General features: G+C 37.0%; 2 protein-coding genes across 4 annotated transcripts in view; both read left to right on the top strand.

Moving 5' to 3' along the window:
* The first annotated feature begins 3,274 nt into the window (after positions 1 to 3,274).
* On the top strand, positions 3,275 to 6,313 carry LOC135845018 (uncharacterized). Its single transcript, XM_065363498.1, has 2 exons — positions 3,275 to 3,633; positions 3,804 to 6,313. The coding sequence occupies exon 2, from the start codon at positions 3,848 to 3,850 to the stop codon at positions 5,945 to 5,947; it is 2,100 nt and encodes a 699-aa protein (XP_065219570.1). The 5' UTR covers positions 3,275 to 3,633; positions 3,804 to 3,847; the 3' UTR covers positions 5,948 to 6,313.
* A 5,793-nt stretch (positions 6,314 to 12,106) lies between these two features.
* The window catches only part of LOC135844575 (uncharacterized), a 427,884-nt gene continuing 422,968 nt past the window's right edge, over positions 12,107 to 17,022 (top strand). For all 3 annotated transcript variants that reach the window (XR_010558642.1, XR_010558652.1, XR_010558634.1), the window contains exon 1: positions 12,107 to 12,418. The gene's annotated coding sequence lies outside the window, so the exon portion shown is untranslated. The remainder of the gene's footprint in view (positions 12,419 to 17,022) is intronic.

The following is a 17,022-nucleotide window of genomic DNA, read 5'->3' as shown; positions in this document are numbered from 1 at the left end:
GGGCTCCACCTTTATGAAAAAAGTTGCCCTGGAGGATCGATGGGGGGGGGCGCATTAGATCCGTATGCGGGTTTCCCGACTAACATTATACTATTATACATTTTGCTCTCATTTCTCAAAATTCTAATCACCTTTTTTTTTCAAATTTTTGGTCACTTTTTGCTATTTTTCAGTCACTAATGTCACTATGGTAATAGGTACATATTTTGGAAATTTTGAAATAAAATGAATTAGGAACTTGACTTGAATTTCAGTTTTGCTTTTTTTAGTTTCAGTTTTACTCATTTCAGTTTTCGTTCTAATCATACCATCACTGGGCGAACCCCCATAATCCCCATTCCTAGGTCTTGAATTTTGATTTAAGAAATTAAGAAATTTTCAAGTACATTTAAATAAAAATCATGTTTCAACTACTCAACTTCGACATGAGTGAAAAAATGAACGCTATTCTTGGAGGTCCAAATTTTTAAAAAATTTCGTGAAAGCAGGCTTTTACCTTACCTCTGACACTGACAGTTTGAATCGATTCGCTAGACCTACGTTCAACGATACTACGTATTGAAATTGATGTACATTACCGGATATTCATCGGCCATATGTTCCGGTATATAATTTCACTTTTTCTGGCAGCTTTCAAATTCGAAGATGTGAATAATTCGTATTTCATAATTCGATGTAAGGTGGTTTTATTAATCACGTTCCCATGTCGAATCACTTCCATTTGCACAAATCTTTCGAACATACCTATCGAGCATAGTTGCTGTTTCGCCGTACAGTAGACTCCCAATTATCCGACTCCGAATTATCCGACTTTCGGGTTATCCGGTACGGATTTATCCGACTTACATTTCGCATTATCCGACCCACCAAGGTCGGATAATCCGAAAACCCCCTAATTTTTGATTTTGGAGTGTAAATAATGATGCCGTATGCAGCATTTTTGTATTCTAACGATGTTATTTTCCTTGAAATTGATCCAACTTATCTCAAAAAGTTATAATTTGAGTGAGTATTTCATTGTCTTTCATGTACAAAAGTACATTATTTTTGTTTATTCATCATTTTTTTGATTTTTTGTTCCTGCTTTGAGCCAAAACTTGATTTTCTGAATAAAAAATTGTCTTCTCAAGCTTATGCACTTAATTTCTACGCTTAAAAAATCCATTTCGGATTATCCGACTTTTTTGGTATCCGACACACCTTACCCCCCCCCCCCCCGATTAGGTCGGATAATCGGGAGTCTACTGTATTTTCGAGGAGCTGTGATTATATTTAAATTACCTACCGAAAAAATTCTGTGTGTGTTTGTGAATTGGAGGTTTTTTAGTTGATAATTTGATTGTATGCTTTGATAAGTGTTCCCAAATGTCACCAACTGACCTATTCATTGCAGATGCTGGATCTCCTAGGTAGGTAGTTTCTGATCTAATGGAAGGAATGATCATTACCTTGTGTTTTCATCTTGCGTCTTGAGTGCATATGTACACCAATACGTACCTACATAATATATGAGAAGGTAAGAGTATCCGAAATATGCATTTTTTGAGAAACATTCTGCGATATGGGTATAATACCCACTTAGATATATGTACCTATATGGGATATTTTATTCATTTTTAGATAACACATTGATATGTCTACGAAATTGCAAAATCGACAATGAGTAATTACATATACTTATAAATGATGATTAAGTTAACGTGGTTGGATTTGCTCGATTTGCGAAACTGCTATCACCACAAACAGAATTAGGATCAGCAAAATACTCTTCTGATGAACGATGAACGTAAAATCAGGGTGCATGGATATTATCGCTTTTATTCATTTTGTCCTTCAATTTTTATTTTCTCTAAACACGAATGTTTGAAAGCTTTTGCCTTCGCTTTGTTTGGGCCCCTGTGTTTTTTTTCAAATTCAACTTTTGAAAAAATCGATTAAGTACCTAGGTATTCAAATTTTAAGAAAGTTTAAGCCGAGAAACGCATCTCACTTCTCACCAGAAAAACAGCTTTACTTCTCAAAACAAACTTCCGCCCTCGCTTCTTTCATTTTTTACCTACATTCTACATTAAAATTTTTAAAAACTCGTCACGTCGTCATTCAAATTCTAAAATTTTGGATCAAAGGAAATGAAGAAATTGTTTTTTACCTCTCAAAACCCGAATTTTTGAAAACTTTTGCCTTTGCTGATCTGAACGGATCGTGATCTGATCGCGATCATTTTTCAAGTGAATGATCTGATCGCCGATCACCAGATTTTGAAATTTCGTGATCGGATTGTGAATGGAAATGACTGAAATGAGTTTGACAAGGTAAAGGGTATTCCCGGATAAAATAGGTGAAATGCCCCTGTCCTCGGATTTTTGATTTTTTGATTGAACATTGTTGGGTACCTCTAAAAAAAATTGTAGACCCAAGGGAGGGGAGCCTAAAATTATTAGAATAGAACCTCATTCCGTGCATCCACCAGGGGCTCCCCGCTAAGGCTCAACCTCAAGGAACTACCTTGAGAACTTTGAAGATCAAAGTTGCGGAAAGTGTTCATCACTGTTATCAGTCACTAAGTGTTGATTGTAGACCATTTTCCGCAACTTTGATCTTCAAGAACTTTTGAACGGCAAAAGGTAGAACTTTCGGTAAACACCCATTTTAAAAAGGATAAAATAACGAATGTTTTGCTGTATTGACATACCTACCTATGTGTTCGTTGAAAATCTTGAGTAGGTAATTCGTAATTCTAGTTCAAAGTTCAGTGTAGATGAGATACTTACCATCCGCGGTTGGTTTTTGCCTTGTTTTTGCAACTTCAAACTTCTAGAACTTTTGAACGGTTGCACGTAGAGCTTTCGATAAACACCCATTTTAAAGAAGATGAAATTACGAACATTTTGCTATATTAAAATACCTGTGTGTTCACTGGAGATTTCGAGTATATTTTTAGTTTAAAGTTGTCATGTAGTATGAAAAAATTGGTATAGAAGTATTCATAAAATCGTCAATTTTTCGCAAAATGACAAAGATGTAACATCAATCGATAGGAAATTTCATTGTCTTTAGTTCGAAACTACATAAAAACTCACCCAAACCCGCGAACAATCGAAAAATTACATTTTTTACACGTAAGATTGTATGCATATACATATGTAACTTACTTTACTTACGTTCTGGTAATGTTTATATCCGTTGGTTCGAACCAATATGGCGTATGCGTATACCTACTTTAACCTACTTCCGTTTGCACCATCTGATAAGAAACCATCGTTCGAATCGAACTGTAGTGTTTAGCTGTTTAGTTTAGCGTTTCTTTATTGCCGTTGCCGAAGCTCCGGTCATTAGTTATAGTTATTGTTAATCGTTGTTGCTACTGCATAGCGCATTTTCGCATTTTCAAATAATTACAATTTTCATGTTCGTACTTCGTTTGGAAAAATTTTATATGTACTTTGCTCAAGCCGACTTCGTGATTTGTTTCTACATACAGCCACATCGTGTTGAAAATTTACGATTCGATTCATTTGTCGCTGTCGGAAGCTGAGAACCGCATTGGCCGAGTGTTTTGTTCGATTATTATGAAAATATTATTTTTCATTACAACAACTACCTATTCAAATTAGAAGCAGAAGCTACGACTAGGTAAGTCGGCATAGCCATGTTTTCGTAAAAGTCGTCATGGATTTCTTTTGCGCAACTTTCATTCGAAATCATCTACCTACTGTATTCTATTAATCAGTATTCTCGATTGTTATTTTATTTTTCATTTTTATAAAAATGCAAAATACTTACCGAGTTTGTTTTAATTTCAGGAACCAGTTTCACCCCTATTGCGATCCGAAGCAACATTTCAGCAATGGACAATCAAGAATCAGCCAATTCGAATGAAAATCCGATTGTTTTCTCCTCCCTGCAAGGAACACTGAAGTCGATCGCTTCTTCAAAACTGGCTTTGCTGTGTTGGCGTCAGCAGTTCGCTCATCTTTACCTCGACGAATTTAAAACTCTGCGGGTTGAGTGGTTTTCAACGCACAAATTCAGCATCGGTGATATTTTTTTACAAACAGATATGCCTAGTTGTATAAAAAACCTTCTCGATCATGGTATCGCACGGATGGGCCGAGAGCTGAAACGGTACTTGCATCGTCTGGAGCAGTACATCGATGATAAATTTTATGAAATCGCTGCAATCTGTCTCGACTGTGTGATTCTCGCGCCGAATGGTCTAATTTGTGATAAAAGTACCGCTAAAAATGTATTAGCGAGTGTCGAATTGAATGATGAAATAAGCGCATATAAACTCGCTTGTGCGTATTGTTTTGAAAACGACATCCAACGTTTGTGGCCCTTGGTATCGCAAGATATTGATATTAGTTCGGCTGATGAATTTTCTAAGCATCCTCCTTCACTTTATTATTGGACTTGTTATATGAGAAGCGAGTTGCATCTGATACCAGGAGATGATGGAGACTCGGCTGAATTTCGCGTCTTGTCGTCACCAAGATCGTTGGAATGGTCGGCGATGGAATACTTTTGGAATAAAATTGATTCTCGTCAACGGACTTTCATAATTCCATCTCTTCTGCGAAAGTACAACGTTGCTCGGTATTTGCTGCCAAAATTGAACTGGACGCAATGGCAACATATTTTACAATCCCCCGAGATACGGGCTTTCCATATCTTATACGATTTGACGAAAAGTGAAATTCATGTTGATGAAATTTTGCGAACGTGGAATTTCATGAAAGATCAGATAACCGAAGATGAATTTTCCGCCATTTTGTATGCATTACCGCAATGTGAGTTTGAAGGTCACCGGAAACCCATCAATCAGATAACTTACTATGTATGGTCGAGTGCACCTGATCGTTTGAAGAACGTAATTTGTAATTCTCCCTCCGTTAACTTTATTTTCAGTTTATCGATTTCGTGGAACAGTAACAGTATAATATGTCGGCGCGATATCGACTTGCGATTTCAGCTTGATCTCTTGAAAAATTTGGACATTACGTTGAGAGAAACATTATGGCAAAGACATTGGCGAGAATTAATTATGGTAGCGAAAGTTTCGGATTTGGACAAGTTGATGAAATTATGCTTCCTCGATGGAACCTCAATTGTTGAATTTAAATGTAGAATGGCGAATGTCCACGATCTGAGTTACAATTTTACTGAGTATATCCGAAACGGTTTATGCGACGAATTGATCGAATACTTGAGGTTCTGTTCGCCGAGCGAAGATGACGTTCGAAATAAAATGAAACAAATTGTCGATTTGAACGTGTCCTCGATACACGAGTTCACGTTTAATGCACTGGTCAAATTCAACGACTTCATCTTTCGTTCATTTCCATCAGAGGAGTTGGCCGACGAGTTTAGACGTGAACTCATGAAAGAAAACCTGGAATCATGGATCAAACTATTGGATGAAGGTTATCTGAACGAAGTAAAAAATATTATCGAATGTTTCCTGCCTTCCGAGCCGAATTTGTTATCCGAGGTCAAACGATCGTGTTACACACGTTGTCTGCGTAATTTAAGCAAATGTGCAATCGACGACTTCAGTTGGCGAAAATGGCAGCAGTTTCTCAAATGGTGTGCTCCAAACGAAGAGGCAATAGCAAAATTCAAGAAAACCTTACCAATCTATGACCTGTTTGACCTGCTCATGGAGTATATTATCGTATTGAAAACCCCAATTGGTGGTTATCCCGTATGTTCTGGCACTTCTCCGCTGGACCAGAATTTAATTTATGTGAATAATTTTTTACTGTGGTATTTTGAATCTGAGGAAGCCACGATATCTTTTAAATTGCATAAAATTAACAATTACAGACAAGTCGACATTCTTAAGAATATATTGAATGGAGATAACAAGACCATTATTAATACTATGTTGGATTGGTTTTTCGATGGTGATCACATTCGAAGGCGCATTTTTGATGAAACACTCTGATATGACAAAAAAGACGATCAAGTTCGAATACTTGTCGGATTCAGACGCGACTGACGATCATAGTGAGTTTTCTGAACGGTCGAATGATTTTTCAAATCGAAAAATATAATAAGTTAATGTCGATGATGTTTTTTTTTCTATGAATATTTTTGTATCGTGTACCGATCGGTAGGTACTTCACTTACCTACAATTCATTTTTTCTTCGATCTTTTTTTTTACTTATTACTTATTAGATTTTTACTTCTCAATGTAGGTAGAGTACACCACTACACCTAGGTGTATTTTTTATATTGAATAGTTCTCATTTTTGTGTTTTTTATTTTTTTAATTCATTTTAAAATAGATGATCATTTTTAGTTCTGAAATTGAATGCGTTTTGTATTAATACAGCATCGATTATTAAACAACATTTTAAGTTGCCTATTTCATTTTTATGGTACATTCGATAAATTTTTTCGTATGAATCTGGACGATCGATCTGTAATAGGTACTTTTTGTATACGTTTTCTCGCAGTATCTCATTCATGAGAATTTTTCATCGATTCATCTACACGTACAATTCGTTAAAAATACACAATACAACGTACAGTAATAATTATGAATACATATTATAAGGGGTAGAAAGATATCGTAAGGGTACAGTTTACAAGTTTCGTTATTGTGTTACTGGTGAACCAGAGAAAATTCAATCGATTACCTACTTTTGAAGGATTTTTCTGAATTAACTTCAACTAATTTGCTGAGTATCTTCGAGATCTTTGAATTATGCCTTTAAAAAACTGTAAAAATTCATCGAACGTATTATCTATTCAAAACATTGCATCAATTCATTGAAAAATCTTTAAAATTTCCAAGTAAAGTACCTATTTGAAATACGTCGATTTGTTTTTGTAATTATGGTTTCAAAGATTATGTTATTTAATGTTGAAAAGTGGTCATTTTTTGGTATATTTCGATTTCCAGTGCTTTATCTCTAGTGTTTCATTTTGTAACGTTCGTCGATTATTTGTACATATTTTCATCGTCGTACCTACGATTTCCTATGTTTGATTTTTTCATGGTATGATAACGATTGTTAGGTTTTCTTTATTTTTTTATGCGAGTTTTGGATTTTTTTAATTCTGTAGTTGCTATTCGTATTTTTTTTATCGAAGGAGAAAAATATGAAACATTGATTTTTCTTACAATTTTTCAAATTTAATAATCACTGAGAATAAGTTTGGATTTAATCAATCTCAATTTTTTGATGAATTTAGTCGTTTTTCAACGATGAAATCGAAAGCCTTTAACTGTATATTTCTTAGTCGAAAGAATTCTTGAAATGAAACAATTCAGTATTATCGGATACGAAAAAATTTGAGCTTTTAAATTGAGCCATTCCCAGCTATTTTCCCCGATCGCAGCAGCTTTTTTGTACCTACATTTGGCGAAAGTTCGAGAATTATTAAAACTTGCCGCAGATGACGTTTTGACCGCCGCTTTTTCCCAATATTTCGCGGTAAGTGATACTACGTATACCAGTTATGGTACTTAATAGACCTAGGAAATGAAAAAAAATCGTATAAAAAAGTCTGAGAAAAAATCATCTCTCTATAATAAAAGATTGGATATGGATGAACCTCGAAAAAACATGTCGGACGAGGACGACTTTGATTTGACCAAATCCAGTAGACACATTTATTTTCACTTGGAAATAACTCAGAAGAAATTTTTAGGTTCAGAGGTCCTCTTAAGAGAAGGGCCGTATAGGTTCTCAAAGAGGGGTCATTTTTCGAAAAATTTTGGTTATTTCGTTGTATGTAGCATCTTTCCAGCAATCTCTTATCACTTATGAGAACTGAGAAGGACTAGTCGACTTCAGCGAGTGCCATCAAAACTCAAGACCACCCTCAGTGCTGTATACCTAGTACCTAGACCTACTGATTGACTGATGAAAATCGCTCATTTTTGGTAAATTCGTGTTTAGAAAATTTTGTCTTCTCACTCAAATATGTCGTATTATTAAATATTTCTGTGGTGCCAATTTTTTGGCCACCTAAACAATTTCAAATAAACGAAATACATAATTGGATAACCTTTTTGGCCATTTTCTCAATTTTTTTGAAATTAGTAATGAGGAAATTTTCTAAGTTTCAGAAAAGATATTTTTCAATTTTTGTCGTGTAAACTATTTGAAAAGAAAGAATATATTTCAAAACACGACGATGAACTTATACTTACCTAAAAAAGAGCGATTTGCAAATTTTTAACCACTCACCATCATTCAATTGAATCCTAAAAGCGATCTTGGGTTTTGACATCTGACGTCAGTGGCCCAAGTCGACGCAAAATCTCGAGTATCCTTAAGGGCCGGTTCCCGTTTGCGAACCATGAATAGGAGAATTGACAGCCGAAAAGCAACCCGTTTGCGAACCACAATAGGATGGAGGCAGCGAAGAAAAAGAATCATTATGCTCATACATTCTAATTCAAAATGTACCCATTTGCGAACCAAACCCCAAAAGTAGGACTTTTGCGAACCACTGTCCTTTTGCGTAAATATGATATGAGAAGTAGAAGAATAGAATGCCTATCATATTGCAATTTCGCTCCATTTCAAGGGTAAAAAGGGTAAGATGGCGATCCAAAAATTTCATCTGAATGACACCCGAAGCTCGGGTCTACAAAATGCCCCGAGGGAATTTTTCATGCCAATTTTCGGCTCTACGAATGTTCCAGGGGTACTTTTTATGCTGGAGTTTACAAATGCCCTGAGGGACCTTTTCATCCAAATTTTTGGGTCTATGATTGCCCCAGGGGGACTTTCTTATACCCAAGACTCGGGAATAAAAAGCTCCCATAGGGAATTTGTAAACACGCGACAGATATAAAAAAGTTCCCACTGGGCATTCCTGGTCCGAATTTCGGGTCCCTCTTCCTATTACATGCTAAGACTCAAATTTTGAATTTTCAAAATTTACCTAACTGCGAAATGTAATTTTTGAGATACGAGCAGTTCAAGGCATGTGTATATTTAAAGAAAACCTTCACTTTACCTAATTTAAGTATATTTTGTGCATGGTGATTGACCCATTCCACTCTTCAAGATAGATTCGAATATCCTACTTTCCTTCTATAGGACATGGGCGGTCGTCTCATTTTTGTGGAAAAAAAACTTGCACTTTTTAGGTCACTTTGCAGTTGCTACATAATTATCTTCGTTTTGAAATGACCCTTTAAATATTTGTATAGGTACTCAAGTTATGCAAAGTTTTGAAAAACGGTCCAGAGATATTGAATTTTAGCAATTGGGGGAAGGGTGTTTTCTGGCCCACTGAGCTTCGTAAGTTATCAGATGATGTTTCACTTTTAGGCCAAAAAGGTGTTAACATGTTTACCTACACCTAACTGGTTGGTATTGGTTCGCAAATGTCTTACATTGGCTTCAATATGAATCACTCGTTCGCTCACAGTTCATTTTTGATTTGAATCTCGTTGGTTCGCAAATGTCTCACTTTTAGATCATTAATCAATGCAACAAAAGAGGAATACAAACAATAGGTTGGTTCGCAAACGTCTTACGCCCATACTTAAGTATGCACATCTTCTGGAACTAGTTTTTCGAAAATGCCATTGCCCTTTCTTCGACGACCCATATGTACCATCTAGGTCTCTCCAGGTGCACCTTCGGAGCTGAAATTGTTTCTTACTAGTTACTTGTGAGATTTCGATTTGGGATAATTCATCTGGAATTTGTGGTTCGCAGTCAAGTCAAGAGCTGTGGTGGTATTGTGAAGACTAGATTTGCGTACTCATTAGTTTTCGTCAAGTATATATTCGTCATCGTCTGGTCATGTATGTAAGTTTTTTCAATATAGTACAGTCATTTTAGATGAAATGAGAGGATTTATTCGGACTAATTCCTACAAAAGGTTTTTTTGCGGGATACTGTAGTGGAAGGGGTCCTATTCAACATACTAAAAGTCCCACCCCGTACCCCGCGTGCGTCGCGTGCTAGAGCGTGAAAAGTGTCCCGCCGCGGCGTTTTTTGCGATTTTCTCGCGAGGAGTTGATTTTACGTCGAAAATAGTTTTATTTTTGTGTTCTACGTCAAATTTCCGATCTAGTGATATATCAACTGTCCTTCTACCCCCAAGGGGGGTGGAGCTAGAACTATTCAAAAAAGGGGGGTTTCCTGAAAAATACATAAAGGTTATAGGCGCCTAAGAGGGGTGAAATGGTCCCCGAAAGCGTTCGAGTTGATATTAGCATGGAAGATGGGTACCATTGAGAAACTTCCGCGTGAAAAATTTCAGATCCACATCCCCTCCCCTTTTTGAGGAACCCCCCTTTTCTGAAATTTCAATACCACTTTTCTCAGCCCCATTTTAACCGATTTTGAAAAATTTTCAGTATGTTATGTATATCCCTAGTAGGTATCCCCACAAAAATTTTCAACCCCCTCCCCTCATATTTACCCCTCAAAATGGTGTAAAAATGTGTCTGAGGGAGGGTTGGGGTAAAATGGGAATTTGGGGAAAATAACTAAATATTAATGAACAGGGTGTCGTTTTCTTATGATTCGATACCGCTGAGCACGAATATGACATCAGATTTTTTGCTACACTCATCTAGACCTCTCCAGAGCACTTGGCCCTCTCAAGTTTTACTATTGTTGAAAAGCATAGAATAAGTTGAAAAACGCTATTTTGAGGGGTAAATATGAGGGGAGGGGGTTGAAAATTTTTGTAGGGATACCTACTAGGGATATACATAACATACTGAAAATTTTTCAAAATCGGTTAAAATGGGGCTGAGAAAAGTGGTATTGAAATTTCAGAAAAGGGGGGTTCCTCAAAAAGGGGAGGGGATGTGGATCTGAAATTTTTCACGCGGAAGTTTCTCAATGGTACCCATCTTCCATGCTAATATCAACTCGAACGCTTTCGGGGACCATTTCACCCCTCTTAGGCGCCTATAACCTTTATGTATTTTTCAGGAAACCCCCCTTTTTTGAATAGTTCTAGCTCCACCCCCCTTGGGGGTAGAAGGACAGTTGATATATCACTAGATCGGAAATTTGACGTAGAACACAAAAATAAAACTATTTTCGACGTAAAATCAACTCCTCGCGAGAAAATCGCAAAAAACGCCGCGGCGGGACACTTTTCACGCTCTAGCACGCGACGCACGCGGGGTACGGGGTGGGACTTTTAGTATGTTGAATAGGACCCCTTCCACTACAGTATCCCGCAAAAAAACCTTTTGTAGGAATTAGTCCGAATAAAAAACTTAAAATGACTGTACTAATAGCCATCGTTGGTGATATGGTGGAAGACTGGGACTGGTATCCGCTTTCGTGCTACGAACATTCCTAGAAATACCTCGCATCAGCTAAAAAGAGAATAGTTGGTGAGCTGGCGAAGTGGTGATAGTTTTTGAATGCTTTATCGTTGAAAACTCTAGCTACTGAGAATGGTTGTGAAAGAGCCGAACAAAGTGAATGCGTCATTGTCAATTGTTATCGCTACTACCACTAACATAAATAAACATCTACACACAAATTGAATACACATGATCAATCGCGTCTTGCAAGAGAATATCCCTCGAGAACTGACATCACTGAGGAAACCTCCGGGTGCTGACTTCACTGAGGAAACCTCCGGGTCCATGTCAGCACCCGGAGGTTTCCTCAGTGATGTCAGTATTTTAATTATATTCGTTAACTTAACATAACCCGGAGGTTTCCTCAGTGATGTCAGTACATTAATTTTACGTGCTGACATCACTGAGGAAACCTCCGGGTCAAACCCGGAGGTTTCCTCAGCGATGTCAGCATAAAAATAAGTCATCGCTTAAGGGATATAAAGGTTTTTTATTCAGCAATTCGACCGATTCGACGTTTTTTTTTTATCGCTGTAAACTTACTACTTACTTACTGCGCAGTTGTTCGAGGCTTCAGTTCGAGGAAAACATCAAAACAAAATGTTGATTGTGCGTATTGTGCGATGATTTCAATGAGATGGAAAGGCGACAGTCTAGGGGAAGAAACCTGTTATACGCGCAGTGGACTCGTCCAATTTCCAGTTTCTCGAGTCTTCGGCAGTTGACATCAGGGTGGTGGGACTGGAGGAGTGGAGGGAAATGAAAATCGCACGATACTTCATTCGGCTTCTTGTTCTTCGTTGTCCTTCATTTCATATTCATTCGTTGGTTGCCTTTGCCTGATGTTACTTTTCCTAACTTTTCGTTTTTGCGGGTCTCTTGTGCGTTATTCCTCTCGGCTCTCGACTGTAGTCTGTAGTTCTCGTTGACGTTGATTTGGTGCCGTGGACGTGATTCGTGATCGTGATCTTTTACTTTTGCTCGAACTCGAAGTCTTTGTTTTTCGGTTTGGTGATCGGTGCTGAAAATGCAGCTTAGCTTAGCTTAGCAGTTAATCCAGTTTCCAGCTATTTCTATTCGCGACGGTTTGTTTTTGTTTGTCGAAGGTAAGAGGATATTTCTATAATATAATTATGTTTCATGTAAATATCATACTTTCATTAGGGTTATCCGAATTTATCGGTTATCCAGTACCGGGTGTTTCAAAATATCTGATTGTATGTAATGTAATGTGACCAAATCATGTGGGATATGTGTCAATGGAACGTGTCGTGTCACCAATAATTAGTATTCGAGTTGTTTCATTTTGAATTTGAAAATCGCGTGAAATTATTTAGTTTGGAAAATGTTGACGTTGCGTAGACCACCAGAAAAACCACCGCGTGCCGAAAACGGCACCCGCCATTGTAATTTTCATTTTAATAAACCACCACCCACGTGTCAAAAACGGCACGTCTACGTATTTAGTAATGCATTGACGACTGACGTGCCGTTTTTGGCACGTGGTGGTTTTTTCTTTTAGAAATACAGTCGGTAATATAAATATTCGTACAGTGCTCAATTTAAGCTCTCCGTCAGCCGTTTTCGCTTTTTACTGATCTTAGAAATGACCGATGAGACAAAGTAATAAGTGCTTTCGAAAGCTCAATAATTCTTCCTCTTTCCAATGGTGTAATTACTTTTTTCATTTGATCACGTTATCGCGACGAAAAATTCATTTCTAGTAACGCATGTGGGAAAAAACACATTCCAAAAATATTCGTACACCTCCCAAAATGCTAGAAAAAATAGCTTTAAACTCAGACTTCGCAACGGATCTACACGGGGATGGTACCAACGGGTAGCTGGGACAATGACGAGTCGAATGACCACCGAGTTGACCCATCTAGCATTTCGTGGGAGGGAGAAAAGTGTACCTAAAGTTGAAATACTTTGGACATACGCCAAGTGCTCAAATTTTGGGATAATTGAAAAAATGAAAATACCATCTTGCAGAGAAAAAAATTTCCAACAAGATAGGTTTCATCATCATTTACCTATCTTCAGTCCTACAGGCGCCATTTACAAAATTACTGATGAAAAAAAGTACATTTTATTCTGTTTTCTATTTTTTAGCGAGTTTTCCCCTACAATTTCAAAGATACCATAAAAGTAGAGGTGACCATCGTGTAGGAAATTCAATTTCCTACAAAAATGGTCCTCTGAACATATCAAAAATCTTCAAAATTGAAGGAGTAACGGCCTACGGAAGCTAGACTGATCTGAATGAAAGAAAGAAAAGTCTTTTTTCAAATGAGAAGACTTACCTGCTGCAGGTTTGAACATGTTTGAACATGTTTTGACCTTTTTTGTAAGAATTTAGTTTTTCTACAAAAAAGATCAAACATGTTCAAACCTGCAGCAGGTATTCTCATTTGAAAAAGAGAAGAAAACCCATTATAGCTCTGTTCTATTCGCTACTCCGAGTAGCTCTGTGTACTCTCGTGATTTTCTCCGGAACCGATAAAAGAGTAGAGAGAGTAGGGGAAATGAGTCTTCGAAAAGAACACAAATCCAAGAACACCTTGTAAAACAACTAAATTTCAACAAAAAAAAGAAAATAAACACTCGTAAAACGGAATGTCGGAATACTGATTGTAAAAAAAAAAAATGTCGCCTTAAAAAGTCTGCTCTTTTTACTCTACTCCTTCTGCACTTCCTTTTCAGCAGGTGTAGAAAAACCTGCTCTAGAGCAGCTCTTTTGACTCTACTCCTTGCGAAAAGAACGATTAGACGGATTACTCCGAGTAAAAATGTGCCAATAGAACACAGTATTGCTGCTCGAAGCAACTCGGAGTTGCTCGGAGCAGCGAATAGAACAGAGCTTATGACTTTTCTTTATTTCATTACAAACCAGTCTTGCTTCTTTAGGCCATTGCTCCTTCAATTTTGAAATTGTAGGGAAATACTCGCTTAAAAATAGAAAACAGAATAAAATGTACTTTTTTCAATCGGTAATTCTGTAAATGGCGCCTGTAGGACTGAAGATAGGTAAATGATGATGAAACCTATCTTGTTGGAAATTTTTTTCTCTGCAAGATGGTATTTTCATTTTTTCAATTATCCCAAAATTTGAGCACTTAGCGTATGTCCAAAGTATTTCAACTTTAGGTACACTTTTCTCCCTCCCACGAAATGCTAGATGGGTCAACTCGGTGGTCATTCGACTCGTCATTGTCCCAGCTACCCGTTGGTACCATCCCCGTGTAGATCCGTTGCGAAGTCCGAGTTTAAAGCTATTTTTTCTATCATTTTGTCATTTTGGGAGGTGTACGAATATTTTTGGAATGTGTTTTTTCCCACATGCGTTACTAGAAATGAATTTTTCGTCGCGATAACGTGATCAAATGAAAAAAGTAATTACACCATTGGAAAGAGGAAGAATTGAGCTTTCGAAAGCACTTATTACTTTGTCTCATCGGTCATTTCTTGGCACTGATGGTCTACGCAGGATGAATCCACTTCTGTGGTGTTTTGGGCCATCTTGTTTATTTTTCAACCACCTAGGTACATACTTACTTCACAACTGTTAACTGAAGTAAAATGTAGTTCCTTTTGGCGTATAGTCGGGAAGCCCGCTTAAGGATCTATTGCACCCCCACCCCCCCCCCCCGTCGATCCTCCGAGACAACTTTTTTCTTAAAAGAGAAGTCCTAAGAAACATTTCTAGCCTTTGTACTCAAAAAAAAGTGGCCCTACTTACAAAATGGCGGCCATTGTGATTGACAGGTCACCCGAAATCGCAGATTTTGTGTTCCAACATAGGACTTGCACAAAATTTTTCAAACTGCAGAGGTTGATCGAAAGATCTCGTGAAAATTTTTCACCTGTCTAAATTTCAAGTGCTAATGTTTCTTTTTCGATTTTTGGTGAATTTTTGAAAATCAAATTTAGGCCAAAAATGAGGGGAAAAATCAAAATTTCACCAAATTGACCAAGAAAGCTGAAATTTTGGATATACCCTATTTGCGACACGCCAAATCGATTGGAAACTGTTTGAACCCATGTTGAGCAGTTCTGAAGCCTCCAGCAGATTTTTGAAACTCGAAATTCCCACAAAATTTCATCAAATGGAGTTGGATAGCCGAAATTTACTCTGCAAACTAATTTCAATACGCTACGAAGTCAACTGCAGGGGGGTTTCAAGTCGTTTTGGAGCATCCAGCGACTTTTTGAAAATTACTGGAGCCTTCAGTAGATTTTTGAAACTTTAAATTTCCTAAAAATTTCATCAAACGGAGATGGAAAGTCGAAATTCATTCTGAAAACTAATTTCAATACGCTACGAAGTCGTCTGCTGGTGGATTTCAAATGGTTTTGGAGCCTCCAGCGACTTTTTGAGAGATCTTATGGTGTTTTTTGGAAAATTGAAATTTCCTAAAAGTAGTTGGAAGCTTCAAAATCATTTGAAACCACCATGTAGTCGACTTCATATTGTATTGAAATTAGTTTGCGAAGTAAATTTTAGCTTGCCAACTCCATTTGGTAAAATGTTGCGGGAATTTCAAGTTTCAAAAATCTACTGGAGGCTCCAGTAATTTTCAAAAAGTCGCTGGAGGCTCCAAAACGACTTGAAATTCACCTGCAGTACTTCGCAGTGCATTGAAACTAGTTTGCAGAATAAATTTCAGCTTTCCAACTCCATTTTGGTGAAATTTTGTGGGAATTTCCAGTTTCAAAAATCTGCTGGAGGCTCCAGAACTGCTCAAAACGGTTTGAAACAGTTTCAAATCGATTTGGCATGTCGTAAATATGTAGGGTGTATCTCAAATTTCAGCTTCCTTGGTCAATTTGGTAAAGTTTTGATTTTTCCCCTCATTTTTGTTAAAAATGAATTTTTTCGTTTTCGAGAGAATTTATTCGATTTTTTTACAAAAGTAACCTTGTTACGAGTTTTATGGTTATTCGTCGACATTTTCTTGACGTTGTAATTTCGATTTTTTTTCCCTTGAAATTGGGTACAATTTTTCAAAATTGCCTGTACTTTTGCATAGATTAGAGGGTAATGTAAAAGCACCAGTGATGAATTCTATGTGGGGTACGTAGGATATTTCTCTCGGAAGAAATTTTTCACTCGTAGTCTAAGCTCAGGAGCACTCCGTAGAATGCTTCGTTCCGCGTCCAGAGAGCTTTAAAAGCATTGACCTTTACAAAAGGCCGATGTTTAAAAGGCGTTTTTCTCAAAAACCTGTTCACACACACCACGTACCTTTTAAAACGACATAACCAGAATTCTTGAAGGAAAAAAAATCTGTTATTTAAATGGCCTTACTGCTTTTTTAGCGTTACAAATTTTCTTTTTCCAGATATATTTTGATTTTTTTTTTTTAGTTTTCCCCATTTTAACAAGTTGGTACTCGTATTACTCATCAATTTTGAATTTCTCGATAGTTTTCAGTGGATTTTTTCCAGTTTTGATCGATTTTTACATCTTGCTCGTAGTAATGATTTTTTCCAAAATAATTTTACCATGATTTTGTTTTGAATTTTGATGTTTTTTAAAGTCTGAATTGTTGCTGAATCATTTTTTCATAAACATTTTTTCTTTTGATTTTTCGTAAATTCTCTTTTTTTTGGATTTTCGATGATTTTTCCAGTTTTTGGAAGACTTTTCAACTTTGAATTTTCACGATTTTGGTTTTGCTCCCAGTAATGGTCATTTTTTTGCCTT

The sequence above is a fragment of the Planococcus citri genome, chromosome 1 (assembly GCF_950023065.1).
Source record: "Planococcus citri chromosome 1, ihPlaCitr1.1, whole genome shotgun sequence".
Lineage (NCBI taxonomy): Eukaryota > Metazoa > Arthropoda > Insecta > Hemiptera > Pseudococcidae > Planococcus > Planococcus citri.
The sequence above is the reverse complement of the archived record's forward strand: the minus strand, read 5'-3'. Positions and strand labels throughout refer to the sequence as shown.

Excerpts from the sequence above, each read along its gene's own strand:
- LOC135845018 (XM_065363498.1), top strand. The coding sequence starts at position 3,848 with ATGGACAATCAAGAATCAGCCAATTCGAATGAAAATCCGATTGTTTTC.